The sequence below is a fragment of the Onychomys torridus genome, chromosome 8, assembly GCF_903995425.1.
Source record: "Onychomys torridus chromosome 8, mOncTor1.1, whole genome shotgun sequence".
NCBI lineage: Eukaryota > Metazoa > Chordata > Mammalia > Rodentia > Cricetidae > Onychomys > Onychomys torridus.
The window spans coordinates 107270433-107293205 of record NC_050450.1 but is presented as its reverse complement, the minus strand read 5'-3'; the positions used below and the strand labels follow the sequence as shown (position 1 = coordinate 107293205).

Sequence of the window (22773 nt, the reverse complement as noted above, 5' to 3'; positions counted from 1 at the left end):
GGCCTCCACAAGCACATGCACAGACATATACTTATGTGCCCCCCCCAGCTCTGCCCCTATGCCCAGCTGCACCTTACTCGGCCCCTCCCCAAGACCCTTTGGTTCTTCTTCAGCCCACCCACCTTGCACGAGGTGTTTCACTGTCCCAAACTGCCTCAGGAGACTCTCCACGTATCTCTTCTCTCGCTTGAGGAACCGCAGATCATCCTTCCTCCTGTCCAGCAAGTCCTTCAAATCACAGGCCTTCTCTTGGAACGGCAGCCGTATTCTATCTGAAAAGTAACTTGACAGCTCACACAATCCCGCTTGCCTTCCATGTAGCAGCTTTCTGCTGCCTCGCTCTGCACATGCTCCATGGTCAGAGCAATAAGGAGGGACCAGGAAAACGCCAGCTCAGCCAGTCTATGAGGACGGTGGAACCATGTGCTTGGCAGCATGGAACAGAGCAAGCTCTTGCTGCCTCATTCTACTGCTTTCTCAGGATATTCCTCAGAATAATAAACCACAGCTTCTCAACTTGCTGGCAAGAATCGCTGGCGGTTACAAAGCCCAGAAACACATCCTGCCCACAAAATGCCATGTCTCAACTTCATACTTACTTAGGTTCCAGATTTCAACAAACTGACTCCTGTGCTCAAGGATCAACTCCAGCTGCCCAACCATAATGGTGCCTTTCTCAAGTTCCTCTGCAACTGTTTGGAACACAGACTCAGCCGTGGCCATCAGCTGCTTGCCTTCTCCTGTGATGTATTCTAAGATTTTCTCATTGGTTCCTGATCAGAGAGAGAGAGAGAGCATAGGTCAAAGCCTGGGTCTGCTGACTCCATCAGTTCCCACCATGCATCCCTGAAGACTCGTCATGGTACAGCAGCAGTCAGGCAATGTTTTCAGTGGGACACACTTGACTAGTGCATGGCTTCAGGTTCCCATGCCCCGTGCTGTAGATATAACCATCTTGTTAAATAAGAAACACAGAGCCAATTGCAGAGTTAAAAGCCAAGAGGTCAGAGCAATAGCTGAGAGCTGAAAACCTTACCCTTCACTGCTGCTCTGTCTTTCCTCTCCGCCAGAGGAGAGCAGTGTAGTGTGTGAAACTGTCAATCAATTTAGATGGCAAGATTTTAAATATACTTACTTTTAACCCTCAGAAAATCTCTCTACTGGTATCATTAGATTTGTGTTAAGAGCATGTTTATCTGTATCATTGAAAACAAAGTAGCCTTATCCATCATTGTAAGTCACAAAACAACTGGGCATGGTGGCACTTGCCTTTAATCTCAGTACTCTGGAGGCAGAGGCAAACAGCTCTGTTAGTTCAAGGCCAGCCAGGTCTATACAGCAAACTCTAGGCTTGGCAAGGCTACATGGTGAGACCCAGTCTCAGAAAACAACAACACATGAAAGAACTGTGATGCTGAAGGAGCCCTGGAGGCTCCACACATGGGAATTACCCATGATGCACATAAACTCAGCTGTTGAGGAACAGGAAGATGAGACGGAGCTTCAAATGCAAATCACTATGAAACAAGCCATCTAGGACCACACTCGTTAGAGGATTTTAGTTATGGGATCATCCAGAAAAACCACAGGGCAGGGAGTAAAGGAGAGGGCCACTGAGTTCATTGTGTCGACTGTGATGCCCCTAGCATGCCATCATACATCTACTAAAGCCTAAAGAACACTTACGAACCCAGACTTAACAGTCTGCTAACACCGACCAGCTCACACACCCACACACTCCAGAAGTGAACAGCAGAACATTGGTGCTGGGGAGCTGTGTGGGAGCTATGTTTTCTGATGAATTTTTCTAGAAAATCTATTAATGAAAATATAGATATGTGATACTCTCAAGCTAAGAGCAGATGCACGTGGCACCCACATCAGCAGCCACACTTTTTGCCTGACCCCTCATAAGCTGTTAGGGGCTCCCTGTTGGGCTGAGCAATGATCTGGTGAAAATGAGAATATTCCAGCCTCAGCTGGGCTTTTAGTCCAAACCTGGCACAGTCCTGCTACAAGATCTGAACACAGCAGTTCACACAAGACACGTGAGAGATTTCAGGGAAGACATAACACTTGGTCTGTGTATGCTGGGAGGACCAGATGGGAAGGACTTCCTGTTCTGTTAATTAATCAGTACTGTTCTCAAAGTAACAAGGTTGTGTGTGTCTGTGTGTGTGTGTGTGTGTGTGTGTGTATGCGTGCACATGCTTGATTGCACATGTAGGCAGTCACTTCATAGAAACCAGGGTCTCTCTCTGAATCTGAAGCTTGGCTCATAGCTGGAAGCCCCAGGGATCCTCTGTCTCTGTCTCCTACCCTGCTGGGCTACCTCCCCACCTGCTTGTCCATCTCCTCAGCCCAATTTTAGTTCTCGATTCTATCTGCAGACTAAAAGCCAGTCAGTCATCTATACTCTGCACTTCATATCCCCTCATCCGGAGCCTGAGGCCTTAGACTGTCAGGGAGGCAGCGTCAAGGACAGCATGGCAGCAGAGGGGCTAGTCCCCAGCAGCACTCAGTCAACTCTGACTTTAGTCTTCTTCAAAATGCCCATTCCTGTGTAGGTCCCTCCATCATCAGCACAGGCCAGCTGAGTGTTAGGTCTGGTTTTCTGCCCTGGTCTGCTGCCAAAGGCCAAGAGCATACCACCCTCACCAAGCTCCCCACAGCCACCTGCACATACCACACAGTTTGAAGAGGTGCCTCACATCTGGCCACGTGAGTAGGTATTTGAAGATCTCATCTACGTCAAACACAGCCTCCCCGTTGTGCACAGGCCAGGACTTTGTTATCACAGCGGACAAGAGCGTACCAAATTTCTGCAGATCTTGCCAAGAGAGTCCCTGGAGGACACTGGTCTGAGACTATAAAGAAAATGAGTAAAAAAAGGGAAATATAGTAATGTCTTATTAGTTTGTTTTAGAGTAAGAGGAATGTGAACTGAGTGTGGTGGTACATAATGCTAACCCTAGCACTGGGAAAGGGGAGCTGTAGGCCGGCCTCAGCTACACAACAAATACAAGGCCAGCCTAGGCTGATCCCTTATCTTAAATGATTTTCTCAAAAACTGTCCTTGAAGGACTGAATGCAGGTAATGAGAATGAGTTACAGAAGAAGATGTAAAGCTGATGGCCTTTATCATTGTGACTGTTGTGGATGTTTTTGTTTGTGGTGGTGGATAGACACATAAAGAAAATCCGATGGGAAGCCCACACCTTCCATTCCCTTCCGTTCTAACCACAGACAAGTTTGTTGAGTGGTATAGTGTTTGGGATTGGTTAATTTCAGAGTGTGGTTGTATGGGTTTTTTTAATTGCAACTTTTTTATAGTATAGTTTTACTTTTTCTTTTGTGTGTGTGTGTGTGTGTGTGTGTGTGTGTGTGTGTGTGTGTGTAGCTGAGGATCGAACCCAGGGCCTTGCGTTTGCTAGGCAAGCGCTCTACCACTGAGCTAAATCCCCAACCCCTAGTTTTTCTTTTTTAAAGTTATGTTTTCAATAATATTTCAAATCTATTAAAAGGAAAAATGCTCACTGGGGTATGAACCAACGGCTAAATGCTTGCCTAGCATGTGTAAAGCCCTATTTCAGGCCAGAAAGATGGCACAGTGGACAAAGGTGTCTGCTGCCAAACCCAACAACATGAGTCCAATCCTTGGGACCCATGTGGTAGAAGGAGAGAAGTAGCCCCTTGAAAGATGTCCTCTGATCTCCATGCAGGCACATACACACACACACACATACACACACACACACACACACACACACACACACACACACACACACAGCAATGCTCTAATATAATACAAAGTTAATAAAAGGAAAAGTAGAAAGTTTAACATCTCATTGAGCCCTCTCATCACACACGTGACCAACAGAGTTTGGACAGGGTGCTCAGGCAAGTCAGTAGGGAAGCGCCATCTCTTCTCCACGCACAGAAACGGACCTTTACCTCAGAAGGAGCTCAGGAGGAAGAAGGACCTCAGTTGAGCTAAAACTACAAAAACTTGAGGGAGCAGGTCAGTGAGTACGCCTCACACAACGCAGTCCTTTGCTCCGTCACTGCACAGGCAGGAATGAGCAGAAAATAATGCAGACCAGCAACAGTGCTCACAGGGGCATAACTGACGCTCAGCCTGTAAGATGGCTGGGGCAAAGCCTGTGTGAGCAGCTGTGAGGATTTCACCATGTAGTCCTGGCTGGCCTAACACTCGCTATATAAACCAGGTTGGTCTTGAACTCAGACACCCACCTGCATCTGTCTCCCAAGTGCTGGCATTAAAGCCATGAGACACCACACCTGGCCTAGTAGCTGTGGTTTTGAATGGCCTTAACAGCCCAAGGAATCGGAAGCCATACTGCCTGTCAAGGAATTGGATGAGAACACTGGATCTCAGCCCATAGCTCTGAGCACAGAGGTGATGATCTAACCCTGTAGGGTCTCAGAACATGCAGGCTCCAACAGCCTTTGGCAGGCCATATCAGAAAACCCCTGTGAACCCACACTGGAAGGCTACTGACCTGGCAGGCAGAGCTCACAGCTTCAATGACACACTTCTCAAAGCTCCTGGCCACGCTGTCATCAAGTCCACCATCATGCCACTGACTGCTGCAGAAGACAGAGATCTGCAAACGGGGCTGCTCCTGTAGACAAGGAGGGAGAAGTGAGGGCTGTGGGTACCTGACCACTATGCACCAGGAAAACACCAGGTGTCTCATTGCCCCATGGTTTGAGCTTCTCTGCACACACACACTAAGCAGGTCCACAAGAACCCCACTATCCAAGGAACACATGAAAACAGTTTCTGTAGCTAGGCATGGCAGCTCATGCCTCTGGTCCCAGCACATGAGAGGCCAAGGCAGAAGGAATGTTAGGAACTTGAAGCTGGCCTGGGTGAGACCATGTCTCAAAACATTCAAAAATTAAAGCCTTTTTTGTCCCACTCTGAAAAAGAGCAAAGGAACTTGTGAAATCAGGACCGGGAAATTTTGAAAGATGAGCCATTTTCCTCCACTCCTGGTTCCCTACCAGCTCCGGATAAAACATTCATATCACATAAAAGCTGACGATCCATGTCATCAGCCTTCAGTCACATAAAGAGCACTTCTGGGTGTGGTTTTGCCCTGCCCCCTGTGTTACTGTTTTTGTTAACTGGCCGGTGCATTGTCTGCATATGTGCTTCCCCATATACGGTTGGGGTCCCCTATCCTGGCCCTATTCTTCTAAGGGTATAACACAATATCTTCGACATCCTTCTGAAGTCAAAAGACAGCGGCCAAATCAGAAACAGATATCCAAACTCATGCTTGACCCCCTGCCTCACCACCATTCGCAGCCTTACACTCAGGTAAGTTAGCTGGTCTCCTCTATGTTCTTCCACCTCCCAGAATGAGGGCCCAACCTCAGCTACCTGCTTGAGCCTTCCTTCCATGTCTCCCAGCAGTGACCTCTTCCAGCCACACTCCCCTGGGAAGTCGATGTCCACCAGCTGGCGCCACAGCTGTAAGATCAAAGTGACAGGGAAGACCTCATGACCCAGGGTGGAAAATAAGGTGGACCGGCAGGTGTGGTGTTATAGATCTGTGGTCCTAGGTACTTGAGAAACTGAGGAGGAGGGCTGTTGAAGTCTCCAGGAGTTCAAGGTAGGCCTGGACAACATAGGAAGACCCTTTGGTAATATGAAGGGCTGAGGGCACCAGGACAATGGGGCTCTCAGCTCTTCACTGTAAATTGTGTTAGTGGTAAGTCAGGGCAACATGACCCACTTTGGCCCATGCAATGCAGGGTCACCACTATCCCCCAGTTGTGCGACTGCTCTTTGTTGGGAAAGGGTCTCCCTCTAATATTTATCCTGAAAAGTTTCAAACAGAAAAGAGTGCAAAGAACAAAAACCCTTCCTTCCACTAGGGCCCCAGTGATTTTGAACACAGTGATCCTCAACCTCTCTCTCTCCCCCTGACACTTGGGGGTAAGGTATAGACATCGCAACACCTGCCCCGACGTGTCCAGGCAAGTCTCTGTTTCTCTGAAGTGCAGTCATCTCACAGGGCATGAGTGTGGAGAGGAAAGATGATGTATGAGCTGTCCCTGTGCTGATCCACCTGATATGCTGTCTAGCTCCACCATCCAGTCAGGATTTAGTGATCATGTTCTCTTTTCTAGAAAAGTACCTTTCCTTCATTTATAATGTTGACAGTTTTGAAAAGCTGATCATTTTAGAAGTTATCTTTTGATTTGTTGACAGGCCAGTCATTTAAGAGGCTATCTCTTGATTTCACTTTCTGGGATCCCATGATACAAATCTCTTTGGAAGAAACATAACTACATTGAACCACATGAAACTGTGCATGTAGGTCCCTAGTGTCAGCTATCCACACCTTTCCACAGCTCCTAACTAAACACCTCAGAGTGCTGCTGCCTCTCAGCCCAAAGTGACTGTTTTCTTTTCAAAGCTGGTGGTCGGGTCAACTGTGCAGACCTTGGATCCAATTCCTCCATAAGTGCTCTTTCCTCCTGGGATTAACATGGCATCTGCAGTAAAAGCCTGGCTGGATGACCTGGCTACTTCCTTCAGCATTCCTGCTGATTCCTGCTGAATGGCTCTTTACTCCTGGGCTATAGAGCTGGTTTCTGTTGTGATTTACCCACCATTCTTCCATAAAAGACTACAAAACCATTGGGCATGGTGGCGCATGCATTTAATCTCAGCACTTGAAGCAGAGGCAGGAGGATTCCTGTGAGCATGAGGCCAGCCTGGTCTACAGAGTGAATTCCAGGGCAGTTAGGATTAAATTAGAGAGACTCCCTGTCTCAAAAAGAAAAAGAAAAAAAGAAAGAAAATAAACAACCTTCCTCCAAAAAAAAACCCCAAAATCTTTTTACTTCATCTTCCATAAAAATTTATTACAAATTAGCCCACTCCACTTATGCAGTGATGCAGAATTAGATAATTAGAAAGCCTGCAATGCATTCTTTTCAAAACACAGAGTAATTTCAGCCTTACAGAAATGCTGCAGAGATAGCTGGAGAACTACAGGGCTCTTCCTGACTCCTGTCCTTGTCACATCTTACCCAATGAGGCACAAGTGTCAGGCTAAAAAATGAATGCTGGTGGGCTACTGACTAAACCCCAAGCTCTAAGCAGGGGTCTCCACCTTTCCCCTAAGTTTTCTTTTGCTGTCTGAGGACAAGCCTCTCATACGTGTGTGACTGTCATGTTAGCTGAGGGCACTTCCAGACGATGAGCCCAAGAAATGCCAACCCCAGTGACCAAACCCAAACCCACCGCAGGGCCTTAGCTTCCCAGTCTTTCTGCAGGCACATTTGGCTGTTTCCCCACGAAAGAACTTCCTTGCTTAGGTCTGCCTTCCATTTCCAATGTCACACACACATACATACACACACACACACACACACACACACACACACCCAGCTCACAGCTCAAACCGTTACTTCCCACATATCAACCCCCGCCCCCTCCCTGCTTTAAGCAGCATTCCTGATGCTGCTGTCTCCATCATCTCACAGCACTTTCCATCTGTCCATGGGCCGTCAAAGACCATTCTTTACTGAAGGGACCCAGTGGTTAGGCTTCAGGCCATGATCACAGCTCTTGGGACAGCAGTGATGGCTCCCAGTACCTTATGTCCACACTCATGTGCCTTTGGCAGCTTCACAACTCCCAGGAGGGCTTACCGCCATCTCCTCAGGGTAGGTGAACCGGACAGAGACTGGTTGGTATAGGCTGGTATAGAACATGCTTTTTTCGAGCATCCTGCGCAGCCATTTTCTTGTGGTGCTCAGGACCTCCTGGAGAATGCTTGTCACCAAGTCTTCATTAGCTTTTGCAACTAGCCCCTCCTTGGTACCCTGCGGACATGTGAGAAAGGAATTCAGAATCTGGGGTCACCATCAAGCCTGGAGACCTGAGTTTGATCCCCAGGACCCACATGGTGGAAGCAGAGAACTGACTCTTACAAGTTGTCCTGACTTCCACACCCATGCCATGGTGTGGCCTCTGTGTCTCTGTATGTCAGTCTCTGTCTCCTTGTCTCTCTCTCTCTCACACACACACAAACACACACACACAAGATAAATATGTGTGTGTATAATTTTGATAAGAAAAATCAAAAGAAATAACATTAAAATATGCATTTAAGGCTAGCAGTGGAGGCAGAGGCAGGTGGATCTCTGTGAGTTTGAGGCCAGCCTGGTCTATAGGGCAAGTTCAAGGATAGTCAAGGCTACACAGAGAAACCCTGTCTTGAAATCTCCCTTCCAAAAAATATATATACATTTAATTATACCTCCTGTCAATAAAGTCAGAGTTGTGACTTGTGAGGAAAGAGACTGTGAGGAGCCCAGAGAGCTGGAAGCTGATGAGGCCGCAGGTGCACTGGGCATTCTCACGGGACATGGACTGGCTACTCTGCTTGAGTTAAATGAAGAAAAAGTTCCCATGGGGAAAAACAGGAGTGAACATGTGTTTAGAGGTGGGATGATGGCCCCTAGTGTTTTCTGTGAACAATGAGAAGGGAGGATCCTGCCATAATGGGTCCCAGCTCTGCCAGTGGACATCAGAAGTGCTGCCCACCAACTGCCTCCCTCCAACCAAGCCCAGGACTGCCTCCATGCCCACAATAGAGCTCAGCTGGAGCAGGGCCCAAATAAACTCCCTGATGATTGAGTCAGTGCAGAGCTAGTCAGTCTCCTTCCCTTTCAAACTGTACTGTCTGAATCAAGTCCTGCCCTCCCACACAGTATCACAGGCTGTACTGTCTGCAGGAAGTCCTGCCCTCCCACACAGTATCACAGGCTGTACTGTCTGCAGGAAGTCCTGCCCTCCCACACAGTATCACAGGCTGTACTGTCTGCAGGAAGTCCTGCCCTCCCATACAGTATCACAGGCTCTACTGTGTATACAGATGTGCAAATCTCACTTACCCCTGGAGGTTTAAGCTTAAGCATTTTACAGACAAGCTCAGCAGACAGGGCAGGAATCTTGTAGAACTTCCTGTCGGCTGTGATGTTGCAGACAGTTTCGTGGATGGTCAGACACTCAGTTAAGTAGGTATGTAGCTGGGTCTCCCCAAGAATCCTGTCCACAAAGAGTGGCAGAGAAATCATTGGGATAGTTGAGAAATGAGAAGACGGATGGAGAAAGAAACGTTAAATTAAAAAAACAAAAACAAACAAACAAACAAACAAACAAAAGCAAGTCCTCTGTGTGGGCTTTGTGCATGGAATGAGTAGAGATTTGTTTGCCTAGCATGCCTGAGGCTCTGGGTTCAATCCTCAGTACTGCAAAAGGAAAAAAGGGGGGTTAGGTGGGCTGGAGAGAACGTTCAGCAGTCAAGAACACTTGTTGCACTATGAGATGACCCTGAGTCTGGGCCCCAGCACTTCAAGTGCCTGTGACTCCAGCTTATGGCAGCTCCAGACTAAAGAAAAAGCAGAACAATTGTTGACCACCAGTGTTCACCTCTCCACTTCCTGACTTCAGCTGCGATGTAAGCCCTGAGTGACGTTCCTGCCGCCAGGGCTTCACCACCAGTATGGACTGTGCTCCGACAGTGAGTCAGGACACACCTTCTCCAACAGTGTTTGTCTGGGTCTTGCCACAGCAAGGGGAACAGTAAGTAATGCTTTCAATTTGTCTGTTCTGACTTGGTTGGCTAATGAGATGCAAGGCTCAGGTGTAACAGGTACAGGGAAGGGATGCACAGTGAGGGAGCAGGGGTAGGTTCCAGCAGCTGAAGCTGGACATGGTGCTTAATAGCTTGGAAAGCATGGCATCAGTTTGCAATCTCTCATTGGAACAGCATATGTGGGAAGCTGAGGCCAGCAGGGGCAGCCACCAAGCCTCCCAGGGCTCCGTGGAAGCCAAGGCTGCCCTTGGCCTTCCTACTTACGTGTCCTGATAAATGTCCACAAGGTGAATCAGCATTTTAAAGATGCGCTCGATATCCTAAGACAGTGAAGAGAAGGATGTAACCATGCCATGTTTGCTGAGAACGAGACAAGGAAAGGCCTGTGTGCACAGGGAGCACTCTTTCGGCCTTTCCTCCCTTCAAAGCAGCCACTCTTCAGAGGAATAGCTTCACATTGGTAAAGTGAGGACACAAAATGACCTCTTTCTCTTTTGTGAGCATGCCCTCATGTGCACATGTGTGGAGGCTGTGCTCTTACTCAGAAGCTGTCCACTGTATTTTGAGACAGTGTCCCTCATTGGCTTGGAGATGACCAGTTGAGCTAGGCTGGCTAGTCAGCAAGGATCCTCCCATCACCGTTGCCCCACTGAGGAGTAAAAGTGCAGGCCACAGTGCCCTGCATTTCCTGGTGGTTCCGGGGACTGAACTCAAATCCTCATGCTTGTATGCAAACACTTTACATAAAACTCTATATCTAAAAAGTGTAGGAGGAATGGATGACAGCAGCTAGGAAACAAGTTCACACCCACACTGCTTGTAGTTCTGCCCAGCACAACTGTTTCAAATAATTAAAATAGAAGTTTAAAAAGCTATTGATTTCCCAAGTTCTATTTACTGAAAATAGAGTTAACTCAGGCAAACCAACCTTTCCTATAGGAAATGTCACCACACCTGTCTAAATAAACTTCATCACACCTGGCTAGACAAACCGAATCAAACCTAGCTAAATCTCACCACATCTGGGTAAATCTCTTTCTCTCTCTCTCTCCTTCACTGGCCCCCCTCACTGCTTGTGGTGCTGAGGGTGAGAGCCAGGCTCTCACTCATGAGGCGAGCACTACTCCACGGACAGTTACCCTGTTCTTGCTAAGCCAGCATTTGCTGGTCTGCTCCCCACAACACACCTCTATGTTTTGGTGGGAGATCTTCCCCAGCCCTCGAAGCCGGTATGAAATCCCTTGAAAACAATCCAGGACGCGAGCAGGCACGTGACTCAAGTATTCTGTGGAGTTTTCCAAGTAGGAAGTCAAGCTTTCCAGAGGAACCAGGCTGAACCAGGAGCGGAAGAGGTACTCATCCACCTGCAGCAGAGCCATCTTCGGCTGCATAAACTGGAGAACCTGGCTCCTGAGGAAAGACAGCGTAAGGCGTGGTGAGACCACAGCGCCACAACCCACCTGAAGTAAGACAGAACCAGGAGGGTTTGGACAGTCCCATTTGAAGGGTTGCCATGCATCATGGGGAATCAAAGTCAGTCCGGGATCGAATGAAAGTGGGGGGGGGGGGGCAGTGGGACTTCCAAGGGTGCGCTGGCTACTGGACTACTCCCTACAGACCAAAAAAGGGTCTCTCCTTCATCCCACCCCAAGATCAGTCGTAGAATTGGGCAAAGTTTCAGTTTCAGGGTGGATTCAGTTGGCAGAAGCTGAGATCCGAGTTCCCGGGGTGACTGGCTCATCCCTGTTTCTGTGCCCAGCCTGCAGTGGGTTCTCATCCAGCAACTGTCTTAGCTCTCAGCACATCTGCCCTACTGAATGGCCACTGTCCCCACATACTGTAGGCAGCTCGCGGTCCCCAGCCCTGTCCCTGTCTTCCCAAGACTCCCAGACCCCATACCTACCACTCTAGAGGCCAGGGTTCCCCATGATACCCCACAGCACACACAACACTCTTATTTCTAATGTTTGGGAAAGACAGCAGCTTCCTCCAGGCCTACCTTTAGCTGCTGCAGACTGTGTCCAGAGCATCATGGCAGGGGACACAGGACTTGCACCAAGCCTGACTGTAATGCCACTCTCCAGGCAGACGCCTGTCTCCCAGGCAAAGGACAGGTGCTGCCTGGCATACTCCGAGCTACCCACAACCCTGACTACAAGGGGTCTCCCTAAGAATTTGTTCCCTCAGTATATGAGTGAAGACATCCTAGTCTATGTTCCAGAAAGACACTGTAAAGCTAAGTGGAGTTAAGAGTCAGGCTTTGCTCAGGGTTGCTTGAGGTCTTAACTTCTGTTCTATCAAACAAATCATACTTAGTAGTTTATGGAAATTAGGAGCTGCAAATATGGATGTATGTATCTCAATTGCAAGGTGGTTCTTCCACCAGCTGGTGATGATAACGGTACTTTGCAAAAGTTCAGGGGAGATTTTTAGGAAATACATTTTCTTCTCAATGGTTTCTTAAAATCTTCAAATTCTGGCCTCTCTGGCCACATGCTCATCACATATGTGTGGACTGACTTGCACACCACACACACACACACACACACTCCTGCTTGCACAGAGGATACAATAAGGAGAGACAGTGGAGACGTTTTCATGAGACTCTTGCAGCATACAGGGATATTTCCAGCAGGCCCTGACTCGCTGAGTGCTTTCCTCAACCCATGGTTCAAACTGCAGCCTCTAAAATATTCTTGCCACCACCAACATCAAGGAATGAGCCTTTCCTGGATAAACAACCAAGTCCTATTGGCCGGAAATGCCTGCCGTGATGGAGTGAGGTGGTCTGCTCAAAGAGCAGAGGGAAAAGAACCATGGCGATAGATTACTTCACACAATGTTACCCTGTGGTGTACTGTGATGTTACCACAGTACAGAAACATCTGGGGTAGAGACACAGTGGGAGAATGCTTGCCTCCCATGCTCAGATCGGGTTCCCTCTCCAGTGTGAGGGGAAGGAGAGGATGGGAAGGAGAAAGAGCGAGGAAGTAGGAGGGGAGGGAAAAGAAAGAAAAGAAAAAGTATAGATTGCATGCCTTGAATCTAAGTTTTGTACAGAACTGGAGGTAAGAGTTTCTTATCAGAGGGGAGGCCCCTGGTGGAAATCCGTTACCATTAGTGGTCTGCTCAGGCAAGCACCAGAGCCTTCTCCCCGGCAGCTCTGTCTGTTGGAGATAACGAGGCTAGGCAGGGACTGTGGAGATGGACTGGGTGTGAAAACGCTAGCTGTGGAGATATGAGGACCTGAGTTCAGATACGTTTAAAAGACACATACTGTGAGCATATGGAATCCCAGTGTTCCTACGAGGAGATGGGACGTACAGACAGGAAAATGCCAGAAAATAATGCACCCACCACCTGGACATACATAATGAGAAAAGAAGAACAGAGACACTGCCTTAACATGGAAGGAAAGACACAGACACACAGACAGGCACAGACACACAGACACACACACAGACACACACACAGACACAGAGACATACACACACCCCAAATAATTAGGCAGAGAATCGAACCAATGCTCATCAAAGCAGCAGTGACTCCAGTGACCACAAAAGACCGGCTGCACCATGTGCACAGCCTGAGGATCTGGGACGGGCGTCCTAAGTGCAGCTACTCAACTCACTTAGTGGATGCTTTGTCCCGAAACTGTGCAAAAGAGATTCCTTCTAGGCCTGCCCAGGTGTCCTCAGGCTGGCTCTTAGAGTCCTTCCTGGGTGGAGACAGCTGCATGCAGTAGTGCAGGACAGGTAAGGTGCCCAGCCAGCGTTCGACCCCCTCAGTTATGCACCTGTGGTACAGGGTTATCAGGTATGCACGCCATCTAGAAGGGAATGGAGGTGTCAGTGAAGGCAGGATGGCCAAGTGGTCTATGATCACTTTCTGCAGAGCACAAGGAACACTGCATGGCTGAACAGAGTCCATACCAGGAGTCATAAGAATGTTAGGGTACCCCAGCCCCACCCTACAGCAACCCTCATCTCTGTCTGCACTACATGGCTAAGGAATATCTTTTACAAAGTGTGTAATCACAGGTATCTAAAACATGAAGCCAAAAGGCTGGTGCCCAGTAAGAGCAGCTCAGGAATGCTACCTGATGTGACTTTCAAGTCTGAATCAAACTAGCCACAAAGGATGCTGGGAAAAGCCCAAGGCAAGGTCACTGGGCTCAAGGAGGTCCTCTACAAACTTACTGTGACCCAGCAGTGATAACACGTATTCTAATCTCTGGCCAGACAGGGCTGAAGGAAACACATCCCTGGGGCTTCCACAGACGCTAAGACACTTGTGTAGAAGCCCTCTAAGCTTCTCGTATACTCCGTGTATTCATTTACTACAAGATGCTCACTTTGGCTTCCAATTCACGGGCTCACAGGATTCTCCCACCTCAGCTGCCAAGTACCTGGGACTACAGACAAGCACTACCCACAGCTCCATGAGCAGGTGTGGTGGCTCACACCCAAAATCCAGCACTCAGCAAGCTGAGGGCAGAAATCTCCCAAGTCTGGGGCAGCTTGGGCTACACAGTGAAACTATCAGAGGAAACAGTAATGATAAGGGGGCTGGAAGATGCTCTGCTGTGAAGAGCACTGTTCCTCCTGAAGGCCCAGGTTCAGTTTCCAGTGTCCACATGCTGGCTCACAACTGTCTGTAACTCCAGTTCCAGGAGATCCTACTCCTTCTGGCCTCCCTAGGCAACCAGGCTTGCACGTGGCACACAAACATACATGTGCATGAAACACCCATACACATAAAATAGAAAATAAACAGGAAATACTTCTGAGGGGTGCTGAGGATGGGGCTCAGGTCACTATGAAGAGCTTCTGGTGAGCCAGTGCTTGGAATAAGGAGATAGCACAGTGAGACCAGGTCGGCTTTAAGGAGAGGAAAGTCAACTGCTTCCACCATGAAAAGGATGGCCAGGCCCAGCTTCAGTCTACTCTTCACAGGGCAGTCCATAGGCAGAGAGTCCCCACTCTTCCCTTCCAGGAAGGGTACCATCTGTTGTTTCACGTGCTCCCACAGGTTCGTCCTCACCTGGTTCAGAAGGGAAAGATGTGTGAGCTGTGCAGGGTATATTCAGAGGCTAGGCAACAGTGCCTGGTACTGAGGCACCAGAGCAAGGGAGGGCCTCACTTGCCTCTCTCCTGTGCTTCCCAACTGAAGCACACAGATACCCAGACCCCAGCCCTGGAGGGTGGGGACATAGGAAGTGTTAACCTCGAGACAGCCACACCACAGTGTAGGGTGTTGAGGAGGCCACCCCTTCTAGGAGAGCCCAGGACCAATGCTAGGGGTACAGCACAGAGGAACCCCTTGAGGAGGATGGCTGTACTTGGCCCACTCAGCCCAGGGGTCACCTAGCCTCTAGTTGGTCAGGGGACACTGCCTGTCTACTCCAGAGCTGCTGGTGACAGTGGAGAATGGGTACCTCCTTCTCTTCATATTGCAAACTGGACCATGACCTAGCATTGCCATCATGGATCTTAGGCACGCGGACCACGGAATAAAACTGCTTGAACTGGGTCATGAAGCTCTGCAGGTTGATGGCACTCCAGGGCTGGAGGACACTGAAGATCCGGTCCAGCATGATCACAGCAGCATGCTTCTTCCCCTTCACCAGGTCCTTTCTCGTGCCATCAGTAAAAGTATTCATAACTTTCCGGAATGTCCCGGGAGGCTTCATGCAGATGATGTCATCATACTGATGCCACTCTGAGGGGACACAAGAACCAAATATGGGTGAGCTCCAAATGCCTGAGGCCCGGCCTCCCCTAGATGGCAGAAACAGAGGAGGAACAGCCTGAGGAAGGAAGGGAAAAGCAGGTGATCAGCCCACTCTACCAGCTAGCACAGGGGGTACCTGTGCAGCCCAAGGTCTGGAATGTGCAGGCTGGGCTGGGAGAGTGCTACTTAGCATGTATACAGCTCATGGAGGGCAGGCGCATACCTGCAATCCCAGTAACAGGCAGGTGTAGATAGGAGGATCAGAAATGTAGGGTCACCTTGACTATAAAGCCAAGGCCAGCCTGAGCTACATGAGACCTAGTCTTTTTTTTTTTGGTTTTTGAGACAGGTTTTCTCTGTGTAGTTTTGGTGCCTGTCCTGGATTTTGTTCTATAGACCAGACTGGCCTCGAGAAATCCACCTGGCTCTGCCTCCCAAGTGCTGGGATTAAAGGCATGCACCACTGCCACCTGACTGAGACCCTGTCTTTAAAAAAAAACAAAGGCTGGAGCGATGGCTCAGTGGTTAAGGGCACTTGCTGGCTGCTCTTGCAGAGGACTGTGGTTCAGTTCCCAGCAGCCATATGGAGTTCACAACAGCCTGTAAATGCAGTTTTAGGGGATCTGATACCTTCTTCTGGCTTCTAGGCACATACATGGTGCACATAAATGTTGGGAGACCTAAGACTTTCTCAGAGGCCCTGAGGAAAAGACAAAGGTAAGTTTGGTTCTAGGTCCTTGTCCAGAAGTGAACTTGGCAAAGCCAAGTGCTGAGCCAGTGCCTCAAAAGATCCGAGGTTGAGGTTTCTGTGGACCTGGCTCTTCCCCTGGGCTGTGGTTATCAGTCCTAAAGCAGCCGTATCTGAAGAACACTGTGTTCTCTTCACCAGCATTGTCTGATTTAGCTCTGATGAACATTTCCCCCCTGCAAATAGTACATACATAAACATAAAATAAAAAATAAATGTCTTAAATTTTTTTAATTAAAAGAAAATTTAAAGACCAGCCTGGGTAACATAGACCAATCTTGAATTTAAAAAAATGATGGGAGCTGTGGAGACAGTTCAGTTGATAAAGGTACCTGCCGTCACATCTGATAAGTTGTCTTCTGACCTCCACAAGCATGCCATGGCATGTGCACACACACACAAACACACATGCATACAAATAAATGGAATAAAATACTTTTAAAGTTATGCCAAAGCGGAGAGCCTGGGTTCCAACCTCACTACAGAGGAAAAACAAAATGCACCCTGACAAAGGCAGGACAGCTATCTGAAGTGCCCCAGTAGCGTCTGGGATGCTTCAGGAACTAAAGCAACACAGAAGGAAAGGGACTCTTTCAAGACCCCAGCCTCTGATGCATGGACAAGAGGTGAATGTGGCTCATGAGGGCAGTTCCTCAACAGTTCTGACAGTCCTGGAAGAGCCAGACCACTGCCCCTCCTGCCCACCCTCAGCCTCTATCCAGCTCCTTGATGAAAGACTTTCCTGGTTTCTCCACATAGTGAAGGGTTAAGTCAAATCCACTTCCAAAGGCAGCATTACTCAACATCAGGGAAAAGCAGGGCCAGTGCCAAGCAGAGGCCCAAACCCCATGTCTGCTCCCCAGAGACCCGGGGAGCTGACTCTCTGGCTCCTCGATGGCTTACCTCCAGTGCCCAAGGAGCTGGAGACAACCAGCAGGCAACGGTTCACATGTTCGCCCTTCTTCTGTGGCTGCTCATAGATGAATTCGTACTCTGCAGTATCCTTGCTGCTGCCACCACGGTGAATGACATACTTATAAGGGATGGGTTTGTCTAGGCTCTGCCTGGGAATGACCATGCTGCCTTCGATGAGAGACCCGAGGTCACCAAGGTCTCTGTGGAGGAGCATAATATGCCCATTTACCAGAGGACACATGTCGTGAAGCCCAGCCCCAAGGCTATAGCGCTTTTAGAACAGGACATGATCTCCAGTCAGAACCCAGGAAAAAGAATCACAGTAAGAAGTAGAAAAGGAATGCATGCTGGATAATGTGTCTAGAACACTCATTTTCAGGATGGAAACAGCTCATGCCTTTAATCCCAGCATTCATGAGGCAGAGGCAGACTGATCTGTGAGTTCGAGTCCAGCCTAGTCTACAGAGCAAGTTCCAGGACAGCCAGGGCTACACAGAGAAACCCTGTCTCAAAAAACAAAACAAACAAACAAACAAACAAAAAACCACTCATTTTTCCTCCAAACATGGTAGTACATGGCTGGAAGGCTGATGAGGCAGGAGGATTACAGTGAGTTCTAAGCCAGCCAGGACAACAAAGTGAAACCCTATTTCAAACAAACAAACCAAAGCAGAAGAAAAAAAAAGAGAAAAAACAGAAAAGGAAGGAAGGATAGAGCACACCCAACTGCTTAGGTCACATGACCGCTGACAGCCCCGAGCCCTGGCACACTCACTTGGTGTAGTACATCTCGCAAGCATCGGTCCAGCCCTTCTTCCCGAGTCCCTCTCCCCCTCTGACGTACACTCTGTGGTTGTCAGGGTTGAATGCAAAGTCTCGGGAGACAATAGCGTGGAAGTACACGGTGACTCCATCCCCTGGGTTAAGTGTTCTGGGAAGCAGGAGAAGGAAACACTAGCTGCCAGGGTGCGTGCACACATGCAGGAATATGTGCACACGCACAAGAGAATGAACACACACACACACACACACACACACACACACACACACACACACCATCCTTATTTCTCTGCTGTGTGTCCACACCCCTAAGTGCAAGTGCCAGGCATTAAGGTTCAGACACAGCACCCCCAGCAGGCTGCTGCTTCTCCTCAGCTCCAAGGCACTAGTGACAGTGGGGGCAGGGGGGAGGGTTAGGAGTCTAGACAGTGATGGCTTCATCCCAGGGAGTTCCTTAGGATCACACTGACTGTGAGGTACCCAGGAACCAACAGGAAAGAGGATTTGGGACTAGTGTCCCAGATGGGCCCACCCAGAGGTGTCCTCCCAAAGACGAAGGTGCCAAAGGCACTGGTAAAAGATGCGGGCTGGGCATGATGGGAGCTGCATGACTCTGGCAGAGCCGTAACACAGGCCCAGTGCAAGAGGCCACGTCCTACCCTACTGGGGCCTCTGGTGCAGCAGCCTTCTGGTTTCTCTGCTCCTTTTTGTTTTTCAAAGCTGCTTCACAATTTCTGTTCTCTTCTGGCTTCTTCTGACTGTCTGGCTGGGTGTTCCCAGTTTCACCTGTTTTCCTCGCCATGTCAGACAACTTGAGCTCAGCTTCCTGGAACAAGCAGTTGAATCCCAGTGCTTAAGACAAGACATGCCTCACAGCAGCCAGGGCCAGAGCCACCCTCACTCAGGGCCTGTCAGGGTCTGCAGGAGCCCTCTTTAACCTTGTCCACAGCCTCTCTATCCCTTACCAGCTTCCTTTTTCTCTGAGAACAGGCCCACCACATTCTACCTTAGGGCCTCGGCACACGCCATTCCCTGTCAGGGCACGTCCCGTGTCTATGGGTCCGCCCTCTCTCCTGGTTCTACTCTCGCAGCTCCTCCGACTCACCCAAGAGGAAGGACCCACCTCCTCTCAGGACCCTCCCAGGACTCTCCACATGTGTCCTCAGGGAACCTTCCCGCCTTTCTCTTGCATGGGAATTCCATGAAGACAGGCTCTGCCTCCCACATGACATCACTATAAACACTGGGCAGCTCGTCAAGGGATGGTGGGTTGAGGAAGGGACCATGAGGGCAGACAAAGAGGAGTCCTGCATCCTGGACACCTCCTGGCAAGTCAAGCCTCTACCTGGTGTTGGTGCTTAGAGGCAGCAGGCCTCACAGGGGACGGTTTCTGTTTCTGAGCGCTGTTTGTTTCTTTCCCATCCTGCTTTGCTGTAGCATCAACTGGCTGGAAGAAACAGAGATGACCCCAACCCTGAATCATAGAGACAAAGTGGAACCCTGAGTAACTGAGAGTGCCCTGTCCAGGGAAGACAACATGCCCCACCCCCCACGCCACCACTGCCTGCTGCTCACCTCTGAAGCAGCCGGCTCTGCAGTCACAGGCACTTCTTCCTTGTGTTCAGACCTCGCCCCCTTAGATTCAGATAATGGGGCTCTCTGGGACACATCAGTAACCTTAGGGGGGCCTTTGCAGGCAGAAATGGCTGGGCCACAGTCCCCCTCTTGGGACAGGCCCTTGTGCACTGAAGGCTTAGAGGTGCTGAAGTCCTTAACTTCTGTGTGGTTCCTGGGAACAGGGTCCCTCTGAGCTCCATCTCCTGTGTCACTGTTTGTGCCTTTCACAGTGTGACCCTGCAGAGGGATGCTGCTGCCTTCAGCATGCACAGAGCCACCCTCCTCCACTGACATTGCCCCTGTGTCCAGTGACTGGCCAGGCTGGCTACCCACACCACCTTGATGGCCTTGCTTCTGGGGCAATGCTGAGTCCTGGGATCCAGGGCTTGAAGGTACATCCAGACTCCAGAGGCCAGAAGTGGAAGGCGAGGAACCTGCCTGTGAGGAAAGGGTGGTACTCTGGCTCCTCTTCCTCCTCCTCTTCTCCTTTTTACTCTAAACAGAGAGATGTTAGTTTATTCCTTAGAGTCTCCACACCCCCAGCACTTCCCTCCAGGCTCCTGTCCAAATCCTTGAGCAGGTGGAGCTGGTGTCCAAACCATGCCTTAGACGGTCACACCTACAGCTGCTTTCTTTTAGGATTTTGTCTATGAGAATCTTGCCTATCTGTGCACTGGCAAGAGGAGGAGCCTCCACATGGGTGCTGGGAATAGAACAAGGGTCCTTTGCAAGAATAAGTGCACTGGGCAGACTTCTTTAGCTTGGGCACAGTGTAACTGAACAAAGGGAGAGGGTGGTGGAGCTAAGGAGCAAGTGACAGGCAGGGCCACACACTTCCTTCTGCCAGATCCTGGGCCTCACTGGGCCTTACTTCTCCTAAGATAGATACACTTGGGGACCCTATGGGATGTTAGCAACATCACAGCCTTTCCACACATGACACCTTGGCATTGCATGGCACAAAATGGCAGTGAATTAAAGGATGAGTGAGAAACAGTTACTCCCTGGCTCACTGAGCAACTTGCCAAACTCATAGGCAAGGCTTCCCACCTCAGGGACTTGGCCAAAGCCTGAGGAACTGGTTGTCAGGACCTTGGGTCCAGGATATAATGCTCTGGAAAGTCGATGGTGACCCTGTCTCAAGTGATTCAAAATACCTTGAACCCTAACCGTGTGTGATGAGGTCCTACCACAGACCCACAGCTGTAGCGGGACATTGGAAAAAGGAAACAAAAGTTTGGGGGTGCACCTGCACATGGGGTGAATCAGCCTGCAGATAGGCACCTCGGGCACTTTAAAAGTGAGTTCTTGGCCTGAGAACCAGCATCCGTCACTGTGTGCTACAAAACAGAAAGTGGACCTGAAGATGTAGCTCAGTCAATGGGGTTCTGTTTAACATGCACAAGGCCCTGGGTCCAGTCCTGGCGCTGTTAACCTGGGTACAGTGGTGCGTGCTGTGCCTATAATCCCAGCAGTTACAACACTCGGGAATCGGGAGGACCAGAGGTTCCAAGTCGTTCTCAACTACACAGAGAGCTGGAGGAAGAGAGTTTTCAGAAAACAAACTGAAGGGAGAAGCAGATGAGGGCTGCTGTGTTGGCTCCCATATTCTCCTTGCCCCTTGACCTTCTGCCATATCTTCATCCTGGATGCCTGTCCTGAGGCCACTCCTCTTCGCCCTACTTGCCTATATCTATATCCCTCCATGACTGAATCAGACCTTCCCTGCTTGGGCCCTGTTGGCCCCAGATGTTGTTGGAACCATTTGTGGAGATGTCTCAGCTCCAGATCTTCCATTCCAAAGTTGGCTGAGGGACATAAGACTACAGGTTGGGCTGGAGAGGTGGCTCAGCAGTTAAGAGCACTGGCTGCTCTTCCAGACAACCTGAGTTCAATTCCTAGAGCCCACATGATGGCTCACAACAGTCTGTAACTCCAGTTCCTGGGGATCTGACACTCTCATACAGACATATAGGTAAACACCAATGCATATAAAATAAGAATAATTCAGAAGATGACAGAGACAAAGTAGGATATGAGTGAGCTAGGTGGGGTCTTTGGGTCATGTTAGAATAGAACTTTCTTCTAGTGAGCAGGAGGAAGTCATGAAGGCAAGACCTAACTTTGACTATAAGACCCGAGAGGCTAGCCTAAGAGACAAGACCATGTTCTGGTTTCTGTTTTTCCACTCAGCACTGAACCCCCTTCTCTGCTCTGGCACCTCCACAGGCCTTCTTTTGAGCCACCTGGCACCACCCGAGTCTTGTTCTGGGCTGGGCTCCTGGCCAAGCCATGGGGTGCACACCTGATCAGCCTTTCAAAGATCGCTTTCCTCGTCTGTATGAGCCCTGAGATGAAGTGGCTACAAGAAGTGTCTGTAAGAGAGAAAACTGCCACCTAGTGGAGTCCCTAAGACAAATGTTAGCCCTGAAGTGTGCCGAGTACCCGGGGACACAGGAGCAGTGTTTGGTCCTCTGGCCACAGAGCTCCCTGCAGGCACCACTGATAGCCTCCACATGCTGGGTGAGACCTGAAGTGAGACCAGAGAAGACACCATGCTGTCTCAGTCCTGTCCATGCCTCAAGTCTGAGGACACAGTGGCAGCTGGGCTGGATTTAGGAGACCTGAGTTCCTATCCAGCTCATGACAAGCTAGCCAGGTGACCCTAGATGGTTTACCAACCCACCATGTGTCTCAGTTTGCCCACTTGTTAAGTGGAGACAGATGTCCCTATCTCATAGGTCATCATAAAAGTGAACAGATAGAACAAAGCAGGTCTAGAGTTGTAGAGGGCACAAGCAAGGTGGCATCATGTGGCTACGACCAATTATCACCAATGGAGAGGTCTTGGAGGCTCTCTGCAGGTACTACAGCAAAGGATGTGTGTCCACTATCCCCTCCCCACCTCCCTGCTCCAACACCCCCTTGCTCTCAGTCATGTGGTGCAAGGAGAGAGGCTCTGCTCTCACTTTGGAATGAGTGCTTATGGATTATGAGCTCAGAGCACTGGTTCCCACTGCACGGTATGGTGTTCCATCTAGGCTCAGGCTCCTAACCCAATCACAGCTCATGAGGATTGAAGGGTTTTTTTCTTCTGTAGAGGCCAGCAGAAGCAGCATCCTCTCATCCGCTACAGGGTGCATGGCAGATAGGTGGAAGCCATGACAAGTCCAGATGGCTAAACACAAATATTGGGGGACTAAGAGGCATCCAACACCAGGGAGTCGGAGAAGAGAGAGCTATCCAACACCCTTCATCTCAGTGCCTGGCTCGAGTCTCACTTAAAGACTTACCAGCGATGTGAGCAACCACGTCCCTTCAGTCAGTTCC

At 49.6% G+C, this 22773-nt stretch overlaps 1 protein-coding gene across 1 annotated transcript in view; it reads right to left on the bottom strand.

The window, feature by feature from the left end:
- The window catches only part of Rnf213 (ring finger protein 213), a 99806-nt gene that overhangs the window by 62969 nt on the left and 14064 nt on the right, over nucleotides 1–22773 (bottom strand). The window contains 17 exon segments of the mRNA XM_036196012.1: nucleotides 123–272; nucleotides 600–773; nucleotides 2687–2867; nucleotides 4524–4646; nucleotides 5414–5503; nucleotides 7699–7872; nucleotides 8947–9100; nucleotides 9915–9970; nucleotides 10838–11060; nucleotides 13282–13479; nucleotides 14434–14693; nucleotides 15088–15371; nucleotides 17035–17246; nucleotides 17822–17977; nucleotides 18486–18652; nucleotides 19172–19273; nucleotides 19402–19938. Of these exon segments, the coding sequence (XP_036051905.1) occupies nucleotides 123–272; nucleotides 600–773; nucleotides 2687–2867; nucleotides 4524–4646; nucleotides 5414–5503; nucleotides 7699–7872; nucleotides 8947–9100; nucleotides 9915–9970; nucleotides 10838–11060; nucleotides 13282–13479; nucleotides 14434–14693; nucleotides 15088–15371; nucleotides 17035–17246; nucleotides 17822–17977; nucleotides 18486–18652; nucleotides 19172–19273; nucleotides 19402–19938 (3241 nt within the window).